This window comes from Microtus ochrogaster, chromosome 10, assembly GCF_000317375.1.
Source record: "Microtus ochrogaster isolate Prairie Vole_2 chromosome 10, MicOch1.0, whole genome shotgun sequence".
In the NCBI taxonomy this organism is placed as follows: domain Eukaryota; kingdom Metazoa; phylum Chordata; class Mammalia; order Rodentia; family Cricetidae; genus Microtus; species Microtus ochrogaster.
Genome location: NC_022016.1, coordinates 66,131,300 through 66,158,854, shown reverse-complemented (window position 1 = coordinate 66,158,854; position 27,555 = coordinate 66,131,300). Strand labels below are relative to the sequence as shown.

At 39.4% G+C, this 27,555-nt stretch overlaps 1 protein-coding gene across 1 annotated transcript in view; it reads right to left on the bottom strand.

Annotated features, from left to right (window-relative positions):
• Patj (PATJ, crumbs cell polarity complex component) overlaps positions 1–27,555 on the bottom strand; it is a 317,960-nt gene that overhangs the window by 259,220 nt on the left and 31,185 nt on the right. The window contains exons 8-14 of the mRNA XM_013348556.2: positions 23,650–23,868; positions 21,852–21,951; positions 18,205–18,296; positions 16,902–17,043; positions 12,718–12,858; positions 9,331–9,419; positions 6,252–6,308 (exon numbers count right to left, since the gene is read on the bottom strand). Of these exons, the coding sequence (XP_013204010.1) occupies positions 6,252–6,308; positions 9,331–9,419; positions 12,718–12,858; positions 16,902–17,043; positions 18,205–18,296; positions 21,852–21,951; positions 23,650–23,868 (840 nt within the window). The remainder of the gene's footprint in view (positions 1–6,251; positions 6,309–9,330; positions 9,420–12,717; positions 12,859–16,901; positions 17,044–18,204; positions 18,297–21,851; positions 21,952–23,649; positions 23,869–27,555) is intronic.

The following is a 27,555-nucleotide window of genomic DNA, read 5'->3' as shown; positions in this document are numbered from 1 at the left end:
GCTGAACATAGCGGACAATGAGGACTACTGAGAACTCAAGAACAATGGCAATGGGTTTTTGATTCTACTGCACGTACTGGCTTTGTGGGAGCCTAAGCAGTTTGGATGTTCACCTTACTAGACCTGGATGGAGGTGGGTGGTCCTTGGACTTCCAACAGGGCAGGGAACCCTGATTGCTCTTGGGGCTGACGAGGGAGGGGGACTTGACTGGGGGAGGGGGAGGGAAATGGGAGGCGGTGGTGGGGAGGAGGCAGAAATCTTAAATAAATCAATAAATCAATAAATAAAGTGTGTTTGCTCACTACAGAGGGAGGGGAAAACCACAAGTTCAGGCTCGCTGACTTAGGAAATATATTCAAGAGAGAATAAAGAGAATCTTTCAATTTGTTCAAGCTGGAGAAATGGGCCTGCTCTTTTTATTTTTTATACCGAAGGCATTATTGGTGCTCATTCATATGACACTGGACAGCCAGCAGAAAGTTCTAAGATGAGGCTAATGCTTTTCCTTACAGTACTGTGATCATCTTAATAGTAAACACTTGCCAAGAAAGCCATCGCTAAAAGGGCAGGATCCTCAGAAGCGGGAAAACCGCACTGGGGTCATGATTTACAGCTTCCTAGAAGCAGAGGAGCTAATGTTCAAGTCACTGCAAAGAGCTTCTACCTCACAGGAAAACCGTATCTATTATCACTAGCTGTCACACCTAAAGCTCTTGAATCTCCAAGGATGGCAATTGGGAGACAACCACCTACAGAAAGCCATAGGCTGGCAAAACTTGCTTACAGCCTTGAAACCTGACCCTCCTAATGGAGGGTCACAAAATATTTAAGAAAATGAAAATGTCAACTATTTTAATTTAATCATTACCTTGCTTTGAGCATTATACACTGTATACATATACACTCCAGAAATAAAGATATTACATATCAATTGAAAATAGAATACAACTTGGAAAGTAGAAAGAACAAATTAGTCCTGTAAGAAAACAAAGAAAGATGAACAAGATGACTATAGCATGATTAATAAAATCCCAGAGACAGAAACTGGGGTTCAACCTGAAGGTCAAAAAAGCAAAACAGCCAGCCACTGGCTCTTACCTCTACCTCAGTATGAAATGGTGATCCTGCCTCCAGGAATCTCAGAAAGAAACTGTGTGTCAGAGCTGTCTCTTCCCGTCTTATATTCCTCTCTAGTGCTGGGATCAAAGGCATGCACCACTACCACCTCGTTTCTATGGCAAACTAGTGTGGCTCTGGGATTAAAGGTGTGTGTCACCACTGTGTGATCTGTAAGGTTGACCAGGGTGGCTGTTCTACTTTCTGAACTTCAGGCAAGCTTTATTTATTAAAATACAAATGAAATATCACTATGGGTGACATTGGAAAACTATACATATTATTTCAATTTCCCTAACCCTGCTGTCTATTCTGAGTCTTAGGACATATGTTCCATGGAAGAAATTAAACTTTTTTTACAGCTTAAAAGTAAAAGTTTTATTAGAATACAAAAGGCAGAGTGGCAGCAGCAAAGAAGGCTCTCACAAGCTTCCCTGTGCTAGGCAATGCATTCGGCAACTTGAGCTGTTCTGATTCCTGATGAATGGGTCATTTTCCTTGTTTATTTAACTGAGTATACAGAGCAAAGAGTTTCATTACAGTACTGACTTTCTTTCATCTTTTCTTGGGTCTCCCTGTGTATCCCAGCTTGGCCTGGGCCACGAGGTAATCTTCTTGCCTCAGTCTCCCAGTGCTGTGCCATCCTCCCCAGTTCATTAAGGTATTAACAAACATAGGGCACTGTATTGTCTTCCTACTTTGCTCGTCCTTCATGTCCCCTTTAAAAACCAGTAAGTTGGGCTGGAGAGATGGCTCAGTGGTTAAGAGCATTGCCTGCTCTTCCAGAGGTCCTGAGTTCAATTCCCGGCAACCACATGGTGGCTCACAACCATCTGTAATGAAGTCTGGTGCCCTCTTCTGTCTGCAGACGTACACACAGACAGAATATTGTATGCATAATAAATAAATATTAAAAAAAAATAAAAACCAGTAAGTTAAATCTTTGAAACAATACTAATAATAAAACAACAAAGTGGTATTGCCAGTTCTGTTCACACTATTTCTTCATTTGCAGCTGTTCTCCAGATTCACAAAGCACTATCAATGGTCTTCTGCCTGTCCACTCCAGTGCCCTGTCCAAGCCCAGATTCGGAGTTCCACGGGATCAGAGACCTATTCATTTCTTTTTTAAATATTATTTTTAATCATTTTACATACCAATCACAGTTTCCCCTCCCTCCCTTCATCCTCCTTTCTCCACTTCCCCCCAGCCCACCACCATCCACTCCTCAGAAAGGTAAGGCCTCCCATGGGAAATCAACAAAGCCTGGGAGTGCAAGGAAAGAGATATCTCAATAGATAAACCTACTCATTTCCTCCACAAATGACAACACAGATTCCGGCAAACAGTGGGGATGCTTCATTCAGGAATGAATGACTGCACAACAAATTGCAGCCTGCCGCTGCTATTATCTAGCTGCATAACTGCTATTCAACTTATACAGCCTCCTATAAGCTCACCTGTAGAATAGGTTTTGACTGGCTCACTATACTTTTCTTTACATACTGCAAAGAGAAAATTGTGATTGGTATGTAAAATGATTAAAAATCCAATTATAAGTAGATTTTGTTTTGTTTTGCCTTTTGAAACACGGTTTCTCTAAGTAACTCTGGCTGTCCCAAAACTGCTCTGTAGACCAGCCTGGCCTCCAACTCAGAGATCACCTGCCTCTGACTCTTGAATGCTGGGATTAAAGACAACAACACCCTACTTATAAGTGCATTTTTAAAAAGCTATGGTGGGTGTTGGCATGATGGCTCACTGATTAGGAGCACTTGGTGCTCTTCCACAGGATCTAAGTTCAGTTCTCAGAACCCACAATAGGAGGTTCATAACTACCTGTAACTCCTCCTGCAAGAATTCAATGCCTCTTCTTGCTTCCACAAGCACTGAACACTTGGTACATACATACACATGTGCACACGTGCACACCAAAAAAAAATCCTAAAAGTTATAGTGCTTAGGTCATAAGCCACTAACTTGATGAGACCTTAATTTAAAAATCAGTATAGATAAACAAATGAAAATGTTAGATGGAAAAGTACACATCTTTTATATATATTAAACAAGAAATGGGCATACTGGCTGCAAATACACAAACATACACAAAGAACAGAGAAATTTAAAGAGACTGATATAATCTGGGCTGTCCCTTGTCTTCCACTATGGGGGGAAAAATGTTACTGCAAAAAAAAAATCTCAAACTAATAATTAAATTAATTATTTAAGAACAGCATATAAGGGAAAGAGCTTTTGAAAGGTTGTAGTCTAAAAGTTCTAGATGCATGCACCTAAGAGAGAAAACCATCAATTACCACTGAGCTGTACTAATGAAGGCATATCTTAAATTGATTTGCATTTCACCCCTAGCACCACATATCTCAGTGATCATATTATGTTGCAAGGAAAATTAGGTTGGTTACTTCATGTCCTAAATTATCCCCTAAAATGTCATCTTCTAAGCCCAGAATGTGTGTGCATGAAATCTGAGCTACTTAGGAAGCAGAAGCAGGAAAACACAGAATTCCACACAGCCCTGGTAACATGGCAGGAACTAGTCACAGCAAGGACAATTGGAGGTGTGGGGGTGAGGGCTCTTAAATGTTACCATCTTGTCTAAAGTTGCTAACCTAAAGCTGCTAGTCGTTTTTTCTCCTGGATTTTTTCTTCTGGGTTCCGTATCTAGTTTCCCTGCCTAATAGTCTCAGGTCACATGTTATCTTTAGTAAATGACTAACCTTTTGCTGTTGTTTCTTCCACTAATACAGCAATATAAAGGATCACTTTCTGATTTGTTCTCTTCTAGAACCCCAGTGTATTCATAGCATATGGCAGAGGAGATATCAACATCTGATAAATGAAGAGCTGAATGCATGGGTAGCATTTTAGAAAATGGTTCTCAAAGTCTTTTTATCTTTTTTACCAGTCACTGGATACAACTCTACAAGGCACAGATGCTGAGCAGGAAAGGTGGTAGAATTAGGTTGGTAGCAGGGAACTAGAAAATGAGGAAATGAGAACATCATTTGCCTGCAGAATCAGATTATTTAAAATGTACACAAAGCATGCTTTGTGCCCCCTTTGGCTTGTTAGGAAGTATGATACTGGCCTAATGCTGTTCATCATGGGAACAGACAACAAAGGAAAGCTGTGTGATGAACTGAGCCTGGTCCAAGGCATGTTTTAAAGCCAAAGGGGTCTCTCCAAAGCTTTTCAACTACATAGCAAAGAAAGTTTAAAGCTAATAAGAAAAATTCTCGAAAGTAAGTAACTATTGAATTTAGATGGGTTATTACATTTTTTACTCCCCTTCTGAATGGAATATCTCCCCAGATTATTAATCAACACCTGCTGTCAGAAAGATGAGACTGTAAATAATTTACAAATACCTATAAAGAGCAATGTTGATTTCACTGTGGATCTGAGGAGAGCTTGGTCAACTAGTCAACATGGCCTCCATGAGGAAGTGACTTAAAATGTAGCTGTTAAGAAGGAAAGAAATATTCTCCACTATCAACCTTGAGAATCCAACCCCAAGCAATGGCCAGCAAGACAGCTCAGCGAAAAGCACTTGCTCCCAGGCCTGTTGACATGAGTTCAGTCCTCAGTTCCCACAAGGTGGCAGGAGAGAACCAGATCTGGAAAGTCATCCTCTGATCTTGTGTGTGCAAGCACACACAGACACCACACACAAACATACACACACACACACACACACACACACACACACACAAATCTAAAACAACAGCACATATGTCACACAATTATGGAAGCAAAGTATCAAACATGCAAAGGAGCAAACAGTAAAACTATAGGAACAGATATTTAGCTTAAGAAATCCACATGAAACTCATTTTTCCTAAAGATTCTTTCATGTGTGTGCATGTCAGAAACATATATCTGTGGGTACCCACAGAAGACACAGAAAGGCTTCAGGTCCTCTAGAGCTGCAGTTACAAGCATGATGGAGGAAGGTCATTGGTTAAATAAAGAAACTGCTTTGGCCCTGAGAGGTTAAAATTTAGATAGGCGGAGTAAACAGAACAGAATGCTGGGAGGAAGAGGAAGTGAGCTCAGAAATCATGCAGCTCCTCTCAGAGCCAGACGTGATGAAGCAAGCTGCCAGGTCAGACATGCTGAATCTTTCCTGGTAAGACTGATGCTACTCAGATTATTAGAGATGGGTTGATCGGGATATGAGAATTAGCCTGTAAGGGCTAGAGTTAATAGGCCAAGCAGTGTTTAAAAGAATACAGTTTGTGTGTTGTTATTTCGGGGCATAAACTAGCCAGGTGACCAGGAGCTGGGGTGGCAGGAACACAGCCCGCAGCTCCCACAACACAAGCACCTGACATGGGTGCTGGGAATAGAACTCAGGTGTTCTGAAACAGCAGCAAGTTTTCTTAAACAATGACCTAGTTCTTTGGTCCACAAAGAACTCATTTTGTACACTGTATCTAAATGAAGGGTCTAAGTTGAGCTCAGACTCTGGGTTCATGTAGGAGTATAATAGTGTTTCTGAAACTCTCTGAGCAATAAAATCTTTCCTTTTTATTATTTATTGAGAAAACCACTCAGAAGGCTTGTATACATTTTGCTTGCCTTAGGTTCTAGTTATCTAGAATAAAAACTATAAATTAATCTGTAAGAAAAGACAATGAAAGTGTTGGGGAAAAAAATCTGTCCTAGTTACATGACTGCATGTTCTCAACAGCAATAAAGATGAACTCAAATAGTTTAAGAATAACAAACCCAGAAGGTCAACCATGTTTTCTGTCCTTGGACAGCCAATCATGCTTTTCAAAGCCTAACCCTGTCCCCATTACAGAAAACCTTTCCCAAAAGTCTCCTTGCAATACCCAAAGACCCGACACACTCACCTGTCACCTTCTCATGACAGTGGCAGAGTCAAACCTGAGTTTTTGGCTTCTGGAAATGGCATATTGATTCTATTCTCCCCAGCTTTATCTAACCATTTCTATCTTTTAACTGAGAGCCTATCTTGCTTCTGGAAAACATCTATGACTAAATTCTGGGGACTTTAGGTCACGTCACTTAGTTTCTTCATCAAGAACATAAAGAAAGCTCATCATAACAATAAAACACAGCAGCATTTTAAAGTCAAGTACTTACCTTTGAATACTTCTGTAGTTCCTCGTCATCTGCAATCTGTGTGTCCAAGGTAGCTACCTACATTTACAAGAAAAATGTTTCCATGTCTGTATGAGCATAATTTAATTTCCTCCTGTTTTCTGAAATATCAGCAAACTCGGCACATTGACAACTCATCTGAAAATCTCTATCCAGTATTTCTGATATCCATAAGTATAGCACATACCAATACATTTGCTTTTCTGTCATTCTCTACATTAATATTTTCATCCTAAATTATCTAGAAGTTGAACTAAAGATGACATATAATTTGACTTCCTGTACTTTCTCTGCATGGACTGTATTTTATTAACATCTTACAGGTGCAGGTTATCAGTAAACTACTTCTCCTTGCAAGAAATTCATTTCTACCAATGTCTACCAATAAAACTCAACTAATATCTGAACAGCACACACACAAGAAATTTATTTCTACCAATGTCTACCAATAAAACTCAACTAATATCTGAATAGCACATAGATCCAACTTTTGGTATTAAGAGGTTGCTCAAGTTTTCATGAAGGTGTACTAAGTGTACATACTGACATCAGCTTTAAATTACTTTTGATATCTAATACAAAGAAAATGCGACAAAAATGTCACAATATATTGTTTAAGAATGATGATGTGAAAATAAAAGTTTGTACCTGTTCAGTTCTGATGAAAATTTCCCCAAATGTGTTTAAACTACAGTGACAAAGTGGAATCAACACATGGAGTCAAATATGAAGGTCTAACTATGTCAACTTTAAATCCTAGGATCCTCCAAATTTTAGTAAAATTCTCATTATATTAGATCTGTAAAAAATTTACTGTTGGACCATCAAGATGGTTCAGCAGGGGCTGGAGAAACGAATCAGCAGTTAAGACCACTGGCTGCTTTTCCAGAAGACCTGGGTTTGATTCCCAGATCCCCACAGTGGCTCACAACCATCTGGAACTACAGCTCCCAGGGATCTGACACCATCTTCTGGCCTCTGGGGGCACAGGCACACAGGTGGTGCACATACACACTCAGTCAGGCACTTACACAGAAAATAATTATTTTTTTAGAATGACTCAGCAGGTAAACCTCTTTCTGTGCAAGCCTAATGACCCGAGTTTGGTCTTTAAGACAAATGGAAAAGTGGAAGAAAACTGATCCTGAAAGCTGTCCTCCGATCTCCACGTGCACAGCCACGCTCATACGCACAATTACAGTACATATTAAAACACTTATCCTGGCACTCAGGAGGCAAAGGCAGGCAGGTCTCTGAGTTCAAGGTCAGGGCTACACAGGTAAACCCTGTCTCAAAAAAACAAAAATAAAAATATTGTACTCTTAGCTGGGCATAGTGGTACATACCTTTAATCCCAGCACTTAAGAGGCTGAGGCAGGGAGATCTCTGAGGGGTCAGGCCAGTCTGGTCTACAGAGTGAATTCTAGGACTACATAGTGAGACCCTGTGGGGGCAGGGAGGATTTTTTTTTCTTTTGACAAAACTGAGAGCATTGCCTTTTTAAACTTTCAAACTCAGGTCTTATATTCCATGAGTCAGTCGTGTAGACATAAATTAGGAGACGGTGGAAAAGCATCAGCAATTCAAGGTTAGCCTCTACAGTTTTAGGCTAGCTGGAGCTACATAAGATCCACTCTCAAATGAATATCCCCTCCTCCATAGAAAACAAGCAAAAATCCAGACGAGTAGATCTGAAAGAAAGTGCAATAAGGAAAGAGGAACGCACGCATCCATTCACTCATCTGCCTTACCAGGCTCTCCTTGTATGCCTAGAACGTTAGAGGGATCACTATAAAGATCCAACTTAAAATCTCTCCTGTTTCCAGCCTCAACTTCACCATGTGATGCAAAAAAAATCTGAGCTATGGAGAATAAGACTTTAACACACAACACACATCCCTCCACCACAGAGCTTTCCCCAGTATGACTGTTAGTGTAAAGCTAGCCTAGCACGCACACAAAAGCCCTGAGTTTCAGTCAGGCATGATAGCTCATGTCTGTAATCCCACAACTGAGGAGGTGGAAGCGGGAGGGTCACAAGTCCCAGGTCATCCTTGGCTACGAAGTGAGCTTGAGGACAGCCTGGACCATATGAGACCCTGCTTCAAAAGAGTGAAAATGAAAAATTCCATCATACAACCGGTGAGCCACACACTTCCTGAACATACACAAGGATGAGTGACTTTCTAGAGAGCAGTCTAGTGACAGTGCTCTATTAAGTAGAGACTCTGCAGATACAAGAACTAACACGCAGGCCTGGGAAGAACAAGAAAGCGATCATGTGACTAATCTTAATGACAGACACTAAAGCAACTCTGGTGACAGTGGCCAGACATCCAAAACACAAAGTGTCTACCCAGTATTAATGACCATATACATGAGGATGTGTCAGGGCTACATAACAAGACTTTGTCTCAAAACAGAAAATTTGAAATACAACAGAAATTTCATTGCCATCTTTGATGGCCACCGATGAGAGTTTTCCAGCAGCTCCTGCTTTCCTGTGGACTCACGGGAAATGTAGCCGATGCTTTACTGGCCAAATCTAATAACTGGTGAAGGGAAGCCTAATGGCCTGCTGGCACCATAAACTCATACCTCACCTAAATTACTTCCTGTTCTTCTAAATACATTTCATAATCATTCTTTCATTTTTCTCATAAAACTGTAAGATTCTTTGTGAAACATAGGACTAATATCCACAGCCCTTTCAGTGTACAATAAAACGAACAGATCATAAAAGCAATCATAAAGATGCCAGCCATTTTAAGCAGCTGATTCAAGTTATAAATTTAAAGGCAAGCTTTCACCCTCCTAATGTTCTTCTGCCTATTGTTGACCTAAATGTCTTCAATATGATCTGAGTGTCTGTTAATTGTAACTGAAGTCTGTGTACAGTCCTTAATTGTTCTTATAGCTTAAAACGCTTTAAAAATTGATTGATTGCCCTAATAGGAAAGAAAGACAGGAAGAAAACAATAGAAGCAGCCTGTGTCTTCTTTGACTCTCTCCTGTCATTTTGAATTACAGCGCTAGGAGTGTAACGTGAAATGAAACATACCATTACTTCATAATCTGGGCCCAGTAGGTTTTCCCATCTGGATTTCAGCTCATTTTCCGGAGCGCCTTGGCCTTTCTCTGGATATACATCTATAAGAAAAAGAGCAGTGAAGCTGCTGTAAGCCAAACATATTAACTAACAAATTCTTTAATAACAGCTCAGCTTCAGTAGGAAAAGAGGAAATGAGTAAAAAGGAAAATGTATTAATTTAAATCTACCTGGTAATATAGACCAAAGTGACTTATGAGAATAATACAAAATGTAAAGCCACCTGTGACAGACTTGTGAAGGAACTTTTGTTCAGAAATATCTTAAAGGGTAGAGGAAGTGATGAAGTGCAAGTGAATGTATAGTTTCTATGTAGTTTCCTACATATCTGGCTTAGTTTTATGTAGCTCTTACACAGAATTGTACCATTCCCTCTCTCTACTGGGAATGTAAATGCCTACGGAGCTAGCACTGTAATCAATAAGACAGAGTGACACAACCCAGCCAGGCTTCTGTAAGCCAGGATGGACAGAAAGGCTAAATCTGAATTTCATCAGATAGAAACATTGATTTTATACCAGTCTTTTGCTGCTGCTTAATTATTAGGATATTTGTACCTTTTTAATGCTCTCGATTTAATGGTGCCATTATCACACAAGTGAGATTATTTTATAAGCACAGACATTTGAAGTGCCAGGCCTACCCTCCGTATAATCTTCCCCAGACTCTCAGAGTAGCTAGCAGTCTGAAGAATGCCTGGCAGATAAAAGTCAAAGTACTAAAACTATCATTGCACTTACATCCATACTAACAGCAGAGGATAAAAAGGTTCCACGTTTTTTAAGTTCTTCATGTCACAGAACGCTTATCACAAGTGACATAACCATCTGCCTACCGTCAAATGTAACATGCAGCATCAGCTCTTTTCATCTCTAGAGCAGCTCTTTGGCTGCACAGAATGCTTAATTACATACTACAAATCATTAAGTTAAATAGACTTACTTCAGAATCAGAGACTAAGACTAATGAACACTAACGGACTTAAATTACTCCATTTACAAAAGAACATCCAGGAAATAACTATATTAACTGATATGCTAGATTACATTTAGGGACAGCTAATCAAAGATCCTATTAAAACAAGTATCAGAATCGTTCTGGTGGCATGCACTCCTGTGAACATTTCCTTAAGAAATTCTGAATTCTTACAGCTTGTTTTCTTTCTTTCTTTCTTTCTTTCTTTCTTTCTTTCTTTCTTTCTTTCTTTCTTTCAATTTACTAGTGTTGGGTAGGGGGCAGGAGGAAGAGTCTACAAGCCACACACAGAGAACAACTTGTGTGGAGGTGGCTTTCTCCTTCGACCTTACGCTGGTTATAGGAACTGACCTGGGATTTTCGGGCTTACTACAAGTACCTTTATGCACTGAACCACCTTTCCAGCACCTTTACCAAGTTCTTTAAAAGGTTCAACAATTTACCTGTTCAGTGTCTTCCAGGTGCAGTTTCATATCTGCTAAATGAATCTGAACAAAATCTATAATGCATTGAGGGAATTCTAAGCGTACAAACATGGTAGTCAGAAGACAGAAAGTTCACCCAAGTAAAAGAAGATGCTGATGATTCTAATCTCTTGAGGCCGTTCTTTTACCTTTCAGATAAACAATGAAAGTACAGACAGCTATGCATTTTAAAGCACAGCTCAGAGGACTATGGCCAGAGAAGGGTGGTTAATCTCCCTGCAGCAGCAGCAGCAACAACAACAACAAAAAAAAAAAGCTGCACAAGAGAGTAACCATTTCGTGAGACAGAGACTAAGGTCATAGCAGCCAGGAGAGGCAGGCATACTTGCGAACTGAAATTATACCTGTGCATGAAAATATAGTGAAATTTATTTTTAAAACCCTAGCACATGCTGGGTGTGGTAATGTGAACCTTTAACCCCAACACATGGAAGGCAGCAGCAGGCAGATCTCTGTAAAGTTGAAACCAGCCTGTGGTCTGCACAGCAAATTCCAGGTTGTGAAGGCTACATAGTGAGACCCTATCTCAAAATAAAAAATATAAAAATATTTTTTTAAAAAGAACAACAACAAAAAGGGATGGGTACAGCATAGGGAAGTGGAGACAGAAACACTGTTAAGTTCTAGGCTAGCCTGAGCTATACAGTAATACCTTTTCTCAAAAATCAAACAAAATAACGACAATAGCAATGAGACACCATTTCTAAAACTACTTCTAATTTCAATTTTATCCGATTTTCACCTAGTTCTTTGATATTCATCTGAGGTCAACTAAATCAAAACAGTAACAATTAATTGTACTCTAGTTGGATCCAAAAGAGTAGCTTCTAAATCTTTATCTTGAGTGAGATATTACTAATACTTTCCTTCGGGCTATCTTTCCTAACATACACACACACACATATATATATAAAAGCCAAAAGTCAGATTCTCTGGAACATGGATGGTGCTAAATATTGTAAGGAGTTTCCCTTAGCTGGCAAAGCTTTCCTTAAGTATCTCTGTAGAAGGAACCGAGCTATGTAACTCAGTATGATTGCAGAACACAGTCCCGATAACAGCTAACATGTCAAAATTGGAAACAATTCGAAAATTTTAAAATAAATATACTGCAGACTATCATTTGATGCAACTTACAAAGCGCCTTTAATCCCAGCACTCGGGAGGCAGAGGCAGAGGCAGAGGTAGGCGGATCTCTGGGAGTTCAAGGCCAGCCTGGTCTAGAAGAGCTAGTTCCAGGAACCAAAAAGCTACAGAGAAACCCTGTCTCCAAAATCCAAAAAAAAAAAACCAATGTTAATTTTTATGAAGAGGAAACACTTCTATATATAAGCAGAGACCTACAATATTTAGATGTAATACAATTGTAACACATAAGTAAGAACACATAATTAAAATGCTACATAGTTATTGTATACTAATAAATATGCATTTGAAACACAATTAAACAAAGATTAAACAAAAATACACTTGGTGATCTATTGCCAAACGTGTTAAGATTATAGTGAAAACACCCCATTTTATTAAAATGTAGGGGGTGTGACGTTGCGGTAGTACTAGAGATTTAACCTAGGGCCTCATATATGCTAGGCTAGCATCCTACCATAGTGGTACATCCCTAGAAAAATATCCCACCTTAAATCTCTAAGATGTCTCTACAGCATGAGCTTCCATCAGATAGACTGCTTTTATACAGACCTCTAAATCCTACCTGTTATTAGGATATTTGTAGCTTTGCTAAGCCTTTGGTGTAATACTACTGCCTTTACTGCATAGGTCTAAGTCTGCTTCTGCAGATGCCACACCATATTAACTACCAAGAAGAAATGGTTAATAAACAAAACAGTTGAGTACTCCAAAGAAAAGGTTTTTGGCCTACCTGGTGTTTCTAAGGCTTGTATGTTGTTGTTTTTTAGATTATCCAGTCTTTCTCCAATTTCCTCTGCTTCTGTACCCACATTAGTTTCTGTTTCCAGGGATTCAGTTAGGGCTTGTACTTTAGGTGGTTCTGCACCAATTCCTAAAATAAGAATTGCTGGCTTGAATCACTAGTCCTGCAGGGAAGTAGGGCGGCACAATCAAATGAGCTTATTTCACTCCCACTCACCCTTTGCGGGACCTCACTGCAGGTAACTCCTATAATACTAAAGTTTTCTGTTAAGTAACTAACTCTAAAAAATAACTTGATAGTATTTAAAGCTGGCCTGAGTCTGAAAAAGCATGGGATAAAACTGGACTTGCTGAACATAGCGGACAATGAGGACTACTGAGAACTCAAGAACAAGGGCAATGGGTTTTTGATCCTACTGCACGTGCTGGCTTTGGGGGGGCCTGGGCGGTTTGGATGCTCAACTTACTAAACCTGGATGGAGGTGGGCGGTCCTTGGACTTCCCACAGGTCAGGGAACCCTGATGGCTCTTCAAGCTGATGAGGGAGAGGGACTTAATCGGGGGAGGGGGAGGGAAATGGGAGGCGGTAGCGGGGAGGAGGCAGAAATCCTCAATAATAAATAAATTTAAAAAAAAAAGTACAAGGCTACAAAGAAATAATCAAAATTCAGGTTGTGGCATTTCAGTGTCTAGTAGACAAATCTCTTCAGAAAAAAAACATAGAGCAGGGATGAGGGAGGACTTCCATATTCAGAAGCCACACAGTTACAACGCAAGGGATGCATGATTTAGGAAGGATTTTAAAAGGGAGGAGTCAGGAAGAGAATATAGGAAGAAAAAATACAAAAGATATTTTAGGGTAACTGGGAAATGTGTATGTGTTGCCTGTCTCTCTCTTTCTTGATGTGCACATATATGTGTATACTGGCGTGCATGCACAGAGACCTAAGGAGACCTTCAAGTGTCTGTGTCACTCTCCACCTTATTTTTTTGAGATGGGATCTCTCTTTGAACCTGGAGCTAGGCTGGCAGTCAGCAAACCCCAGCACTCCTCCTGCCTCCGGCCCTCACAGTGCTGGGTTTACAGGAGCAATGGGCAGCCATGCTCAGCTTCTGCATAGATTCTGAGCATTTGAATTCAGGTCTTCATCTTACAAAGCAAGCATTCTTACCTTCTTATCCACAAAGCAATCTCCCTGGCACTACAAACTGAGAAATCATATATATATATATATGATTTATATATATATGATATATATACTATATATATATAGTATCTGATATTTAATATTAGTAGTCCTCTTTGTTGTGATAATAGCATGATTGCTTAATAAAATATTCATATTTCATGATGCTGACACCATTCACTCAAAAGTGGTTTAGAAGGAATATAGGGAGATGGTGACTGTCAGATCAAAGTGGAAAGTAACTGGGTGTTCGTTCTGTTCTGTTTTTCTATATGCTTGATATGTTTGGGATTTTTTGTTTGTTTGTTTGGTTTTGAATTTTTGTTTCTGTTTTTTTGAGACAGGGTTTCTCTGTAGCTTTGGAACCTGTCCTGGAACTAGCTCTTGTAGACTAGGCTGGCCTTGAACTCACAAAGATCTGCCTACCTCTATCTACTGAGTGCTGGAATTAAAGGTGTGCCCCACCACCGCCTGGCTTGCTTGAAATGTTTTAACAACAAAAAGTTCAAACATACAACCAATTAAACTCCTATCACTGTAACATGAGAATTTAAAACCACTCACATAGTATTTTTTTAGATCATTAATCAACTGATGTCATAAAGAAATGCATACATAGCAGTAGGATAAGAAATGCCAATCATTAATTGAGGCATTATTTATTTATAATAACCAAGATAAGGAAACAGCTTCAGTGAACACTTGGCATAAATACATAAATAAAATGTGTATATACAAAAATAATTAATATTGTTGATTCTTATTTATTTATTTATTAATTATGTATGCAGTGTTCTGTCTGTATGCCTGCAGGCCAGAAAAGGGCACCAGACCCCATTACAGATGGTTGTGAGCCACCATGTGGTTGCTGGGAATTGAACTCAGGACCTTTGGAAGAGCAGGCAATGCTCTTAACCTCTGAGCCATCTCTCCAGCCCCATATTGTTGATTCTTTAAAAAAGGAAATCTAGCCAGTTGTTAGAGCCTAGATGAGCCTGGAGGACACTGTGAAGTAAAGTCAGCTCAGCAGAGAAGGATAAATACTGCAGGGCTCTACCTACTTGAGCTATCTGCACAGTCAAACTCAAAGAAACAGTAAAATGGCAGCTGACAAAAGGGGAGAGTTAACGACATGAAGTTTCAATCACAGAAGATAGAAAAGGTCTATGGATAAGCTAGTCAATAATGTGCACAAAGTTAACAACAGAGATTCTTTTTTTTTAATCTTTAAGGCAGGATTGCACTATGCAGCTCTTGCTGGTCTAGAACTTATTATGTTCTAGACCAGGCTGGCCTTGAACTCATAGCAATCCATCTGCCTTTCCGAGTGCTGAGACAGAAGGTATGGCCCTCACAAACAAAGAGAAGGTGAATCTAGAGTGTGAACTGATGGGATTTAGAACCAATCAGAAAGGAATCTCTGGTCATTCCTGTGACAGCTCATCTAGATTAGGGTGACTGAGGGTGACCTCACTCTACCTGATGAGATCCTGAACTGAACAAAAGGAGAAAATATGCCGAATACTGACATCCTTCACCCTATTTCCTAACTAGAGATGCTCTGCGACTAGCTAATGTCTCACTCCCGTGACCAAACCTTCCCCGCCATAACGAACAATGTCTGTTGAACTATAGGCCAGAACTAATCCTTCCTTCCTTTCTTAAAATGTTTCTTGGTAAGTATTTGGTCATGGCAATGAGAAAAGCAATTAATGTAATAATAACTTTTTTCATTTTAGATTTATTTCTTTTATTTTATGTGCATGACTATTTTGACCATGTACATGCCTGGTACCTGGAGAGATCATAAAAGAACATTTTGATCCCTTGGAACTTAAGTTTTTTTCTTGGGGGGTGGGGGTTGTTGCTGTTGTTTTGTTTTATTGGGTTCTTTGTTTTGTTTTTGTTATTTTTTTTTAGAAGTCCTCATTATTTAACCCTTACTGCTCTGGAACTTACTATGTACATCAGGGAGGTCAGGGTGGACTTGACTCACAGAGATTTGCCTCTCTCTCCTCAGTATTGGGATTAAAGATATGCATCCCCACCAAACCTGATGAAACTAATATTAATAATAGTTTCTTTTTAAGTGCCAATCAGAGGAGCCGGAAAGATGCTCAGTAGTCTAGAGCACGGGCTGCTCTTCCAGAGGACCTAGGTTCCATTCCGAGCACCCACATAGCAGCTAAAAACTGTAATTCCACTCCCGAAGGATCTGCTGCCCTCTTCTGGCTTTCACAGGCACCAGGCACACATGTAGTGTACAGAATGCTACAAACAAAAAAACTCACACAAATTAACAGAATATTTTTTAAATTATAAAATGACAATCAGAGCTCCTGAGGAATACAGACATGTACCATGAGAACTTTAGTAACATATCATAGTGTGATTATATGCTAAAGACCCAAATACTGGCCAGCAAGAAGGCTCAGACAGTAAAGGCTCATGCTGCCAACACAGATGATCTTAGCTCAATCTCCAGAACCCATATGGTAGAGAGAGAAAACTGTCTCCTAAAAGATGTCCTCTGATATTCACAAATTATATATTTTTACACAATGAAGCTTTCTATTTTCTAACCTTATCGACAAAAAAAAAATACCATTTAAAAAAATGTTCTTGAAAAAAATTTCTATTTTATCTTTTCACCATGCTTCAAATGACAAATCAAGAGAAAAATAGAGTAAAACACATCATAAAAACAATCTGGGACGTGAAGCTTGAGAAATATCAAGGTGTAAGCAAATGAAGGATCCTAGATCAAAACAGTGATTTCCATCACCTTTCGAGGCAATCAGTGCTTGCATCCTGTCATTTGGGCTGGTGCACCCCAGCAGGTCAGGGAAAAGACTGCAAAGGAGACCAGCTGACTCATTTCCCCATCATGCCATTACATATTTCCTACTCAATCTTCCAGACCACACCTTTGCCATTCTTCCAAACTCAGCTCCATGGAGAGGAGAAGGATAGGAGCAGGAATTACCTCTGTCTGAAGGCTGTTCAAATGGAGAATCTGATGAAGATGCTTTCCTGCGAACTAGGGTTAGGTGCACCACCTGCCCTGCATTTCGTAATACTTCAACAACATCCTGGTTGGCAAAACCCTGAATATTCACACCGTCCACCTATGACATCAAGAGAAAGAAGAGAGTTTCAACCAAACCATCACCATTTTTGTTTTGAAAGAAGGTCTCACTATGTAGCAAAGAGAGACTAACTCAGTACACAGCCCAAGCTGGCCTCAGATTTAGTATTTCTCTTGCCTCAGCCTCTTGAGCGCTGGCTAGAGGTGTCTGAGTCATCATGCCCATCAACTATTCCCATTTTTAACTTTGGCAGTGTTGAATAAAATGGGGAAACTAATTTTTCTTCCCAAATACTTTATGCAGTATCAGAAAGTATTTTTGAATAAAAATATAAAATTAGTTTTGTTGACAAATTTACATGCAAATAAGAAAATAAATTCCAACACATACACACACATATATTGTTTGTTTTCTGGGTTTTTGTTTTGTTTTGTTTTTCAAGACAGGGTTTCTCTGTAGCTTTGGAGCCTTTCCTGGAACTTGCTCTGTAGAACAGGCTGGCCTTGAACTCAGAGATCCACATGTCTCTACCCATGAGGTCTATGTACCCAATGATACATACAGACTCTTAAAGAGTACTTTATAGAGAATATGGAAACACCTTTCAGATACATTTCTATGCATACATTTATTTAAGTGTGTAATTTTCCCCACCAATATGTTTAGTAGAATATTTCCTCTTTGACAGGAATAAATCATATAAGAGTCTGAATCAAATACGATTTCACTGCACTAGTAAAGCTAATTTTTTAATACCTTATGAGCTGGGTATGGTGGAGCACATGTTTAATCCCAGCACTTGAGAGGCAGGTGGACCTCTAAATTCAAGGACAGCCAGGTCTACAAACTGAGCTCTACGCCAGCCAAGGCTATATAGTCAGATCCTGTGCCAAAAAACAACAAACCTTAAAATTAAAATAAAACTGGAGCCGGGCGATGGTGGCGCACGCCTTTAATCCCAGCACTCGGGGGGCAGAGGCAGGCGGATCTCTGTGAGTTCGAGACCAGCCTGGTCTACAGAGCTAGTGCCAGGACAGGCTCCAAAGCCACAGAGAAACCCTGTCTCGAAAAAACCAAAAATAAAATAAAACTAAAATTACAAAATTAAACTAAACCATCTTCTTCTCTTGAATATGATAGAAAGACCAACCATCCTCCCTCCATCTTGATTCAAACGTACAAGAGAAAGCCATTACTTACAGCCACTATTTTGTCATTCACTTGAATTTGGCCATTGTGGTATGCAGCACTACCTGGTATTATGCTTTTCACATAAATCCCTGAAGCTTCCCCTGAAAGTGCACAGACATACAGAAAGAAAGGAAGAAAGCTAAAATTAGGACCTGATTGCAAAATTCTTATCAAGAGGTTAATTAGCTAAAGAGGCTGACTAGAGACTTCGTAAATACTATTTTGAACACATGCAGGGAAATTGATGGATTATTTCAAACTGTCACCATCACAAGTGACCTGAATTCAAAATGATTTGACTGATGACTACCCTTCTGGAGAAATAATCAGTAATGGAACCTTGATGAATGCCTTTCTCTCTAAGCTGGGATTCTGGGGAGCTAGGACAAACCCTGGTCTATCTCTACTTGAACTGCTAACTCAGCGCAAGCTCTCATCATTTTTCACTAGCATCAAGACAAGAGTCACACATATCCCTCCTATATTTAAGTTGAGTGCTGATGTGTATCATCCAGATACAAAGAAAACCACATGTGGTCCTTTAAAAAAGCTAGCATGGGACCAGCAAGATGGCCTGGTGCCCTGAGTTCAATCCTAGGAGCACACATAGAGGTGGAAACAATCAGCTTCACAAAGTGGCCCTGTGACCTTTTCAGGAACCCCAGGACAGGCACACACATCCCTATACACATAGAATAATAATTTTAAAAAAATAGAATGAGCTCAGCAGCACAAGATAATCCTCATACTATAAAATTAAATATTTAACAACAAACAGCTATAAAAATTATAAACATATAAAAAGTAACATTCCCAAGAGAAAGAACTACAAGGAAAATGGTTTAAGTATAAAACTGTATCTCTTAATAGTATTACTAAGCTCCCACTGCTAGCATAATTATATAAACTTTACTGAATCATATCCCAGATCATCCATATCAGGAAAAATAATTTATATTTCTGCAGATGGCCATGGGGGTATACAGCAAGTAACAACTAGCATTCAGCAGGTCAACCCACCAGACAAATGACTCTCTATTGGGGAGCCACACAAGGAAAAGTCCATGGGTCACTGGCAGTGGAAACCAGTTGCTACCATCTGTAATTTCTCTCATGTGCCACTTCATTTTTTTCCCTAAGAACTGCTATGGGTATATTGCCATTGCTTGTATGTTTATCTCGTGAAAATATTTCAGCTATTGGGCACTCATATAGCTGTGGATGGTCAGGAAGATGATGTCTACTTAATTGTGTAATTATGATGAATAGATATAACACTAGGATATTTTTCATTATTCAGACTGACACAGGAGAGCAATAGTTTTCTCAGTCACAAAGTCAAATAATTTTAGACTTCCAAACATATTCAAAACAATCCGGTTGCACCTGGAGACAAATACCTGGTTGCTCCTAGAGACAAATACACATGGACAAATTCCCAAGTGTTGTTTATTGCTGACTCAAGGTCAGGCTAGAAACAACATTAGCAGACATATCTTTCTCAGCAACTGACTTTTTGCATGTAGTTCCAGCCTCAGTTTATGTTATGGGCTCAAGGTTCAGTCTGAGAACCTGAACTATTTAGGCTATGTGCATGGCTGGTCAATGTGGCATCCCAAGCCTAAGAGAAACTTGTGTGACTTATCTTGTTTTTTGAGAATGGGTCAGGCCCTGGAAATGTAACATATAATTGTCCATAGTTTGGCTGAGGATAGGAGGCTGTGTGGAGCTCTGAAGAAGGTGATGGGAGAAAAGGGGTGGAGAGATGTGCAGGCTGGGCAGTTAGAGAGAAGCTTCTGAGCAGAGCAGTAAGGAGGGATGCAGAGCTGATTAGGCTGCTGTGGAGAGCTATGTAGAGGAACAAGAGAGATGTTCAGAGGATTTTTTTTCAAAATGAAAAGAGAAAGTTATCATCAGAAAGTGTGAGTTTGCTTATTTCTTCCCCTTAGACAGAAAAAGTCTAACCCTCGGATAGACAAGAACTTTTCCTAAGCCCTCACCATATCAGTGGATTTTTTTTTTTTTTTTTTTTGCATAGCATGGGTGCCGACTAGAGGCTGGCCTCATCAGTTAACCATATATTTCAATATCATCTTCCACATATTCCTTCTACAAGGCATGACACCCAGACTAACATTGCACCAAGTACCAATAGCTTTCCTGACTCTACAGGTTTCTTCTTCCCTATCTAATCCTCCTTCCCCATTGCCCAAATGCTTCTTTCTCAAGTCTCCTCTCAACTTCAGTCTTGCATCTGCCATGCTAGAACAGTGCTTGCCTCTTTACTAAAACATGTATTTCAGTTATCTTTAAACATTTAAAGGGTTTTACACTTTAATTGCATTCCCTGAATAGATTCTTTGGTTTGTTTTGGTTTCTAAGATTAAGTTTCTCTGTGTTGCCCAAGCTGGCCTTAAACTTGTGAGCTCAAACGACCCTTCCTACTCAGCTGCTGAAGTGACTAAGATTACAGGAGAATGCCACCATGCCTGCTCAAACCCCAGCACAAAAATCAAGGACCAAAAATAAATGGAATAAAGTGTTTTTTAAAGCTGTTGACATTTCAAATGTCTCCTTTTTTCTCATCCTCTTAAAACAACCCAAGCCCACACATGTTTGAGAGTAAATACATAAAAAGATTCTTCTCTGTACTCAATAACACAAACATCAAATTTTCTCTCATTCATTAATTTTTCCTTAGACACTGAGGCATAAGTTTAGGAACTCAGTCACCACTCAACTTTAACAAGATAAAAGACAGTGATAACAATTCAGTATGTTTTCTGCAACATTATTTTTTAAATACATACTTAGCTTTTAAAGGACTTATCTAAATTCTGAAGCTAAAAAGTGTGGCACGTAGAAAAATCAGAAGTTTTGAAATTAGATATTTCATTAGGCTGAAATAGCACAAAGTGGTCTGACATGAATTTCATTCCGGCCTGTGAATACATTAGCACTCTTAATCTCTCCACCTGCTCCCATGCATGGTGACAATTTTTTTTTTAGGGAAATAACTTTCTACTTGCTATTTTTCAGAAAAACTAAAATACTTCATAGCTAAATTCTCATGTAACTGCCAACTATTTTTAAAGGTTTATTTTTACTTAACTAGTAATTCTTCAATAACCAAGGAAAAACTAACAGTGAAAGCTACTGCTAACTTTCAGGTTACATTTGAGGAAAAAAAAAATTAGCCAGTTACTTGAATCATGTATTCTTGCAATGTACTCCCCATATATGAAAGAAAATAGTTCTAATGAAATACTTTTCTATCTTATTTTTTTCATGATTAAACACAAATATATTTTGGGTATTTACAATATACAATATACAGTAGTCAATTTACTTTATCCCAGACACATACTGTATATCTTAACAGTCACAAAATATTCAAAACAGAACTAGAGAAAAGTGAAGTTCCAATGTCACAAAATAGACTAGACATTAAATTCCTTTGTTACTAACTATAAAGCCAGCTGTTAAACTATTGAGGCAAAATGTGACTCACTGACTAGAAACTGCTTGCTATTCTAGATTCATAGTTTTATTGTTTGAGTTTTAAATTAAATTCTGTGGGTACTTAATTTTATTATCTAGACATCTTAACATCCTTTATAATTATCCAAAATATGAAGTAGGAATGATTCATTTACCTGGATGAGCTGCTCCAACATAGCCAACAATTCTAATACCAAGACTCTGTCCATCTTTTTTAACAAGTTCAACATTGTAAGTTTCAAAAAGAGAACAGTCCTGCAGAGAAATAAAGCACCCATTGTTACATTTTAAGTTGTATAAATGTATACATACTCAATCTGTGTACCCAGTTTTTTCTGAGACCAACTGAATTTTAAGAGGGTCCCCATGATTTCTCATCCCTGAACCTGCCCCTGTGAAGGGAGATTATTCAAGTGGGCCTAATCTAATCAAAGAAGCCCCTTATAAGCAGAGTTTTCTCCTGCTGGTAAGAGAGGGCAAAGAAAAAGATTTGAAACATAAAAGATCAACTAGTTGTTTGAAGGTGGAGGGGTCATACAAGAAAGATGGGAATAAGAGGACCATAAGGGCTTGAAAGATGTTCTGGCTGGAGGGCAACAAAGAAAAGGCCCTCCATCTTATAGCCAAGAATTGCATTCCTCCACCAACTTGAATGAGTTCATCAGCCCAGGATATCAAGAAGGGAGCTCAGATAAATATCTCCACTTACCCTTCTAAGAATCTAAGCAGAAAACCCAGCTAAACCCATTCTGATTCTGACCTATAGAACTGAAACTAACCAAAGGTATTGTCCTCAGCTGCTAAATCTGAAACAACTTATAACAATAGAAAATTAATACAGACATTTGGAAAAACCTGAAGCTGTATTTTCTGAAAGAATCACAAGCCTAACAAAAAATTTAGAAGCCAAGGGGAAGCTAGTTATTTTATATATATAAACTGGCTCTAAAACTTTAATATTTATCATCTAAAAGGGATAAGGTATCTAAACACCAGCACTGTTTTCAAGCCCAAACATCAGCATCAGAAACTAACCACACACATCAGAGAGCCTTGTAGACTGGATAAAAAGACTTCAGTGAGCATGAGTAAAGATGGGAACTGAAATCAATTAGCACCACAACCTGGAGAAACTAAACAAAGTGCTAACATCATAGCTACAAAATCCTGTTCACTGGGCGGTGGTGGTGCACACCTTTAATCACAGCACTGAGGGGCAGAGGCAGGCAGATCTCAGTGAGTTTGAGGCCAGCCTGATCTAAAAAGTAAGTTCCAGGACAGCCAAGACTGTTACAAAGAGAAACCCTGTCTTGAAAAACAAAAACAAAAATCAAAAAATAAAATTCCTTTTCTTTAGTTCCCAGGAAATGATTCTCTGAAGATAAGTGCTAGCCTTCTGCTTGTTCTAACAGAGTCTCCTTCTCTTCCCATCTCTTCATGCTTTTATTCATGGGGAGGAGAAACTGGGAGACAGTTCAGTCAGCAAGGCACTTGCTGTATAAATGTGAGGAACAAAGTTCAGAACCTAGCAGCAGATGTTAAAAGCCAGGCATGGTTGCATATACCAACCAGTATTCTCAATACTGGGGAGACAGACAGGATTCAGGGGCTTGCTGGCCATCCAGTTTGGTTGAAATGACAAGCTCAACTTTGTGAGAAGACTCTGTCTCAAAAGTAAGGTAGAGAGTAATAGTGGAATACAATGATTTCTGGCTTCAAGGCAAATATGTGTGCATGTACTTGCACACATGCACATATGCATGTACACACCACACCAAAAAGAGGAAGAGAGAGAAACAGACATGTCTAATATTCATCATGAGTTCTCTCTGTTTCAAATATGAACACTGAAGTGTGACTTATACTACTATGGTCACCCAGCTGAGAGAACTTCTCATCTTGCATTGAATCACAGGTAGCATTTGATATAAGAAGAATGGTTTTTATACTCACAGAACCAAGGGTCCTGTTGGCTATAGTAGGCAGGGCAACAGGTAAGGATACAGGTGTAGGAGGTGTCACTGCAATTTGACCAACGGGGTCTCTGGCCACCAGCATCCTCACTGAATTCCCACAGTTCCTTAGCACCTGAGCAACTTGTTCACTGGTCATCCCTTGCACATTTGTACCACCAATCTTCAAGATGTGGTCCCCTGTCTGTAGTCTCCCATCCTTTGGTGCAAGAAAGAAAAAACAAATTATTCAGAGAAATCTATGTAGGCTGAAGATGGATGCCCCAACATTACAGAAGAACTTTGGGTAACTGTCCAGGCAGCAAGATGTCTCTGTCAATTCTAAAGTTTTGGGAGTTGCTTACAATATACTTCCTGTTAACTTAGGTAACATTATATCCTTCTGGGGTCTTTGATGGAGTTGAAAAATAAATAGTTATAACTAAAATTTTCCTTAGTTATGATAAAAGATAAAGTAGACATAAATATTTTAACTGTAATTCTTGCTTGATACCTGTTTTGTTATATGTAATTTTACTATGTTAAAGTTAAAACCTTCCTTTTTATTTAAACAGAAAAGGGGAGATAATGTGGGATTCCCCTCTGTATGCTATGAATATGCTTTATTACCATTGGTCATTAAAGAAGCTGTTTTGGCCAGTGGCTTAGTAGAGTAAAACCAGGTGGAAAATCTAAACAGAAATATAGAGAGAATGTAGGCGGAGCCAGGGAGACGCCATGCAGCTGCTGAAGAAGAAAGACACCAGCCACCAGCCAGAAACTGGTAGCCCACAGCCTTGTGGCGATACACAAAATAATAGAAATGAGTTAACTTAAGATGTAAGAGTTAGCTAGAAATATGCCTAAGCTATTGGCCAAACAGTATTGTAATTAATATAGTTTCTATGTTATTATTGGGGTATGGGCAGCCAGGAAACGAACAAGCAGTCTCTACCTACAGAGGACGGGAATAAAAACTAGCTGCCTTTCTACTTTAATAATGGTGATATTCTGTTTCTACCCACATAATACTCAGCTAAAATAAATACCTACTTAAGGGGTATCCAGGGCCTAGAAGATGCGGCACAAGCCTTGGCAATCTGAGTTTGGTACCTGGGACCCACATAGTAAACTGGATATGGTGGCCTATACTCATAATTCCAGCTCGCGCTCGCTCTCTCGCGCTCTCTCTCTCTCTCTCTCTCTCTCTCTCTCTCTCACGCACACACACAAACACAAACACTAAAAACTTTCAAAGTTGCTGGGTGGTGGTGGCACACACCTTTAATCCCAGCACTTGGGAGGCAGAGGCAGGCAGATCTCAGTTTGAGGCCAGCCTGATCTACAGAGTGAGTTCTAAGATGGTCAGGACTGTTTCACAGAGAAACCCTGTCTTGAAAAAACAAAGTAACAAAAATTTTAAAATAATGAGAGCTTCAGGAGCCCTGATGAAAATGGGCAAAGCTGCCTTGGAGTTGGACCATCAGGAACAGAACTGGGGCCTGGTCAAATAATAAAGAATATTAGCTGGGCAAACAAAGAACACGACACCATCAAGTATATATTTAGTCACTTCCCAGAAACTATTTTTTCCCTATTTTACTTCAACTCTTTAATTTAAAATCATGTAGATAATTTGCATCTGTCACCGAGAGTCAAACATTTTCTTCTTACAGAAAAACAGGTGTTCTAAGGAATTAGTAAGTGCAAAAATAGCCGTCAGATTGATATGAACGATGCCGAAATGGCAGCTGCTTTATCTTATCCAGCAGCCCCAAACCTGTATTTCACTGATAGTCTCACCATTCTCTTTCCATAAAGTACCTATGGATCACCTCGTTCTTTAAGTCACAAATCAATGAAAGTGGATCAAGAGTTGTGCAACACCTGAGCACACAATATGCTGTGCTGTAGCCAGCAAAGCCTTGACGATGAGATCCTCCTGCCTCAGCCACTGAGTAGTTGCACTTCAAGAACAAAAACAAAACAACTAACTTTTGAAAACACTTCAATGCCTTTGCAAAAGTAAAATAAAATGATCTAAAGAAGGATGGCATGGTAGAGTTTGAAACCTCCCTAGTCTACAGAGTAAATTCCAGGACAGTCAGGACTAATCAGGGAAACCCTGCTTCAAAAAAAAATAAAATAAAAATAAATAAAAATAAAAAATAAAGAACACCCCCCCCCCAAGAAAAAAAACCAACAAAACAAATGGCCGGGGCACTGTGGTAGCCCACGTGTGACTCAGTTTCCGTCTGGAGTCAATTCTGACTTAAAAAGTCATTTGAGCTCAAGCTCGCCTGCTCTTCTTGCTCCAGTATCCTTGAGGGTTGTGAGAAAGTTTTGATTAAGCCCATGGAAAAAAGCATTTTGCCCATGAAAAAAAAAAGAACACACTATCTAGCAGAAAGAATATTGCTGACACCAAACCTTAGGAACATCGAGTTAAAACTGCTTGCAAGCAGCAGGCGCATGACAGACAGGAGTCTGCCTCCTCAAGGACAGGAATGACGTGTGGTTAGATACTGACTGTGTTGTGTTTTGTTCTGCTTTTGTATATAAGCAGGCTGTGAAACAAACTCTGGGCTGTGCAGCATAAACTGGCAGTCTCCTGAATCTACCCCGTGTTTCCTATCTGCATTTCTTTCAGTCTGACATTTCCTTAATCCTCATGCCTCTACCCAAATATCCCCAGCTGATTTTGTTGGAGCAAGCTTCAACAGGGCAGTGATGGCACAACACCTTTAATCCCAGCACTCAGGAGGCAGAGGCAGAGGCAGAGGCAGAGGCAGGCAAATCTCTGAGGCCAGCCTGCTCTAGAGAATGAGTTCCAGGAGGGCCAGGGTTACAGAAAAACCTTGTCTCGAAAAAAAAAAAAAAAGCAAAAAAGCAAACCAAAGAAGTCCTTTAAAGATGTGTTTGATGCTGTGAATACTGGAGAATATCTGAGAATTACTGACAGACAGACCTTTTCTCTCTCTCAACCCAATCCATACATTAACTGACATGTAAACCAGACATTATGACTTACATATGTAATACCAGAACTCAGAATGCTGAGACAAAAACTTTACCCTGGATCTAAAGCTAGTCTAGCCTATAAAGTACAGTTCATAGCCAACCTAGGCTACAGAGTGACATCCTGTCTTTACAAGAAAAATTAAGTAAGTTAAAAGATAAATTGATTTTTATCAAACTTTGAAAACAATACGCATGGGCTGAAAAGATGACTCATACCCACATGGTGGCTCACAGCATTCAGGAACTCCAATTCCAGAGGATCGGATACCTTCTTTTGGCCTCTGTTGGGTACTGCATGTATAAGGTGCACACACATACAGCACCAAAACACGCAGAATAAAAATAAATCTTTAAATTTTCTATTTTACTTACTTTCTACAATAAACAGCAGCTGGACAAGAAAGAGCTTTAAAGTCTGATAAACCCAAGTTGGTCTGATGTTCATCATACCTAGTTCTTAGATCCCTCTTATGCAAAAGCGAAAATAAATTTATGTCTTGAGGAATTCTGAGCATTAAATTTAGTATCATATGTACAAGGCTCCCTGGCAGGAACTGCATACTGTGCCTACAGTCTCCATATAAAGAATACTGTCAGTCTCCTTGGATGACACTTCCTCTGAGCAAACAGATTGACACATCCTCAACAGTGTGCCTAAGTGACCAGCATTCTGAGCTCTGAGATGCTATCAGCTTCCACAGGATACACATTTTAAATGTGTTGTCCTCAAGATAGTCTCAGATATATCAGAAGCAGTTTGACCAGAATAATAGCAGATCCATGACTCAAGGTTTTATTTGTCTGATTTCTGATTTCATCTTACTATTCTTATAGATTTATTCTCTCTCTCTCTCTCTCTCTCTCTCTCTCTCTCTCTCTCTCTCTC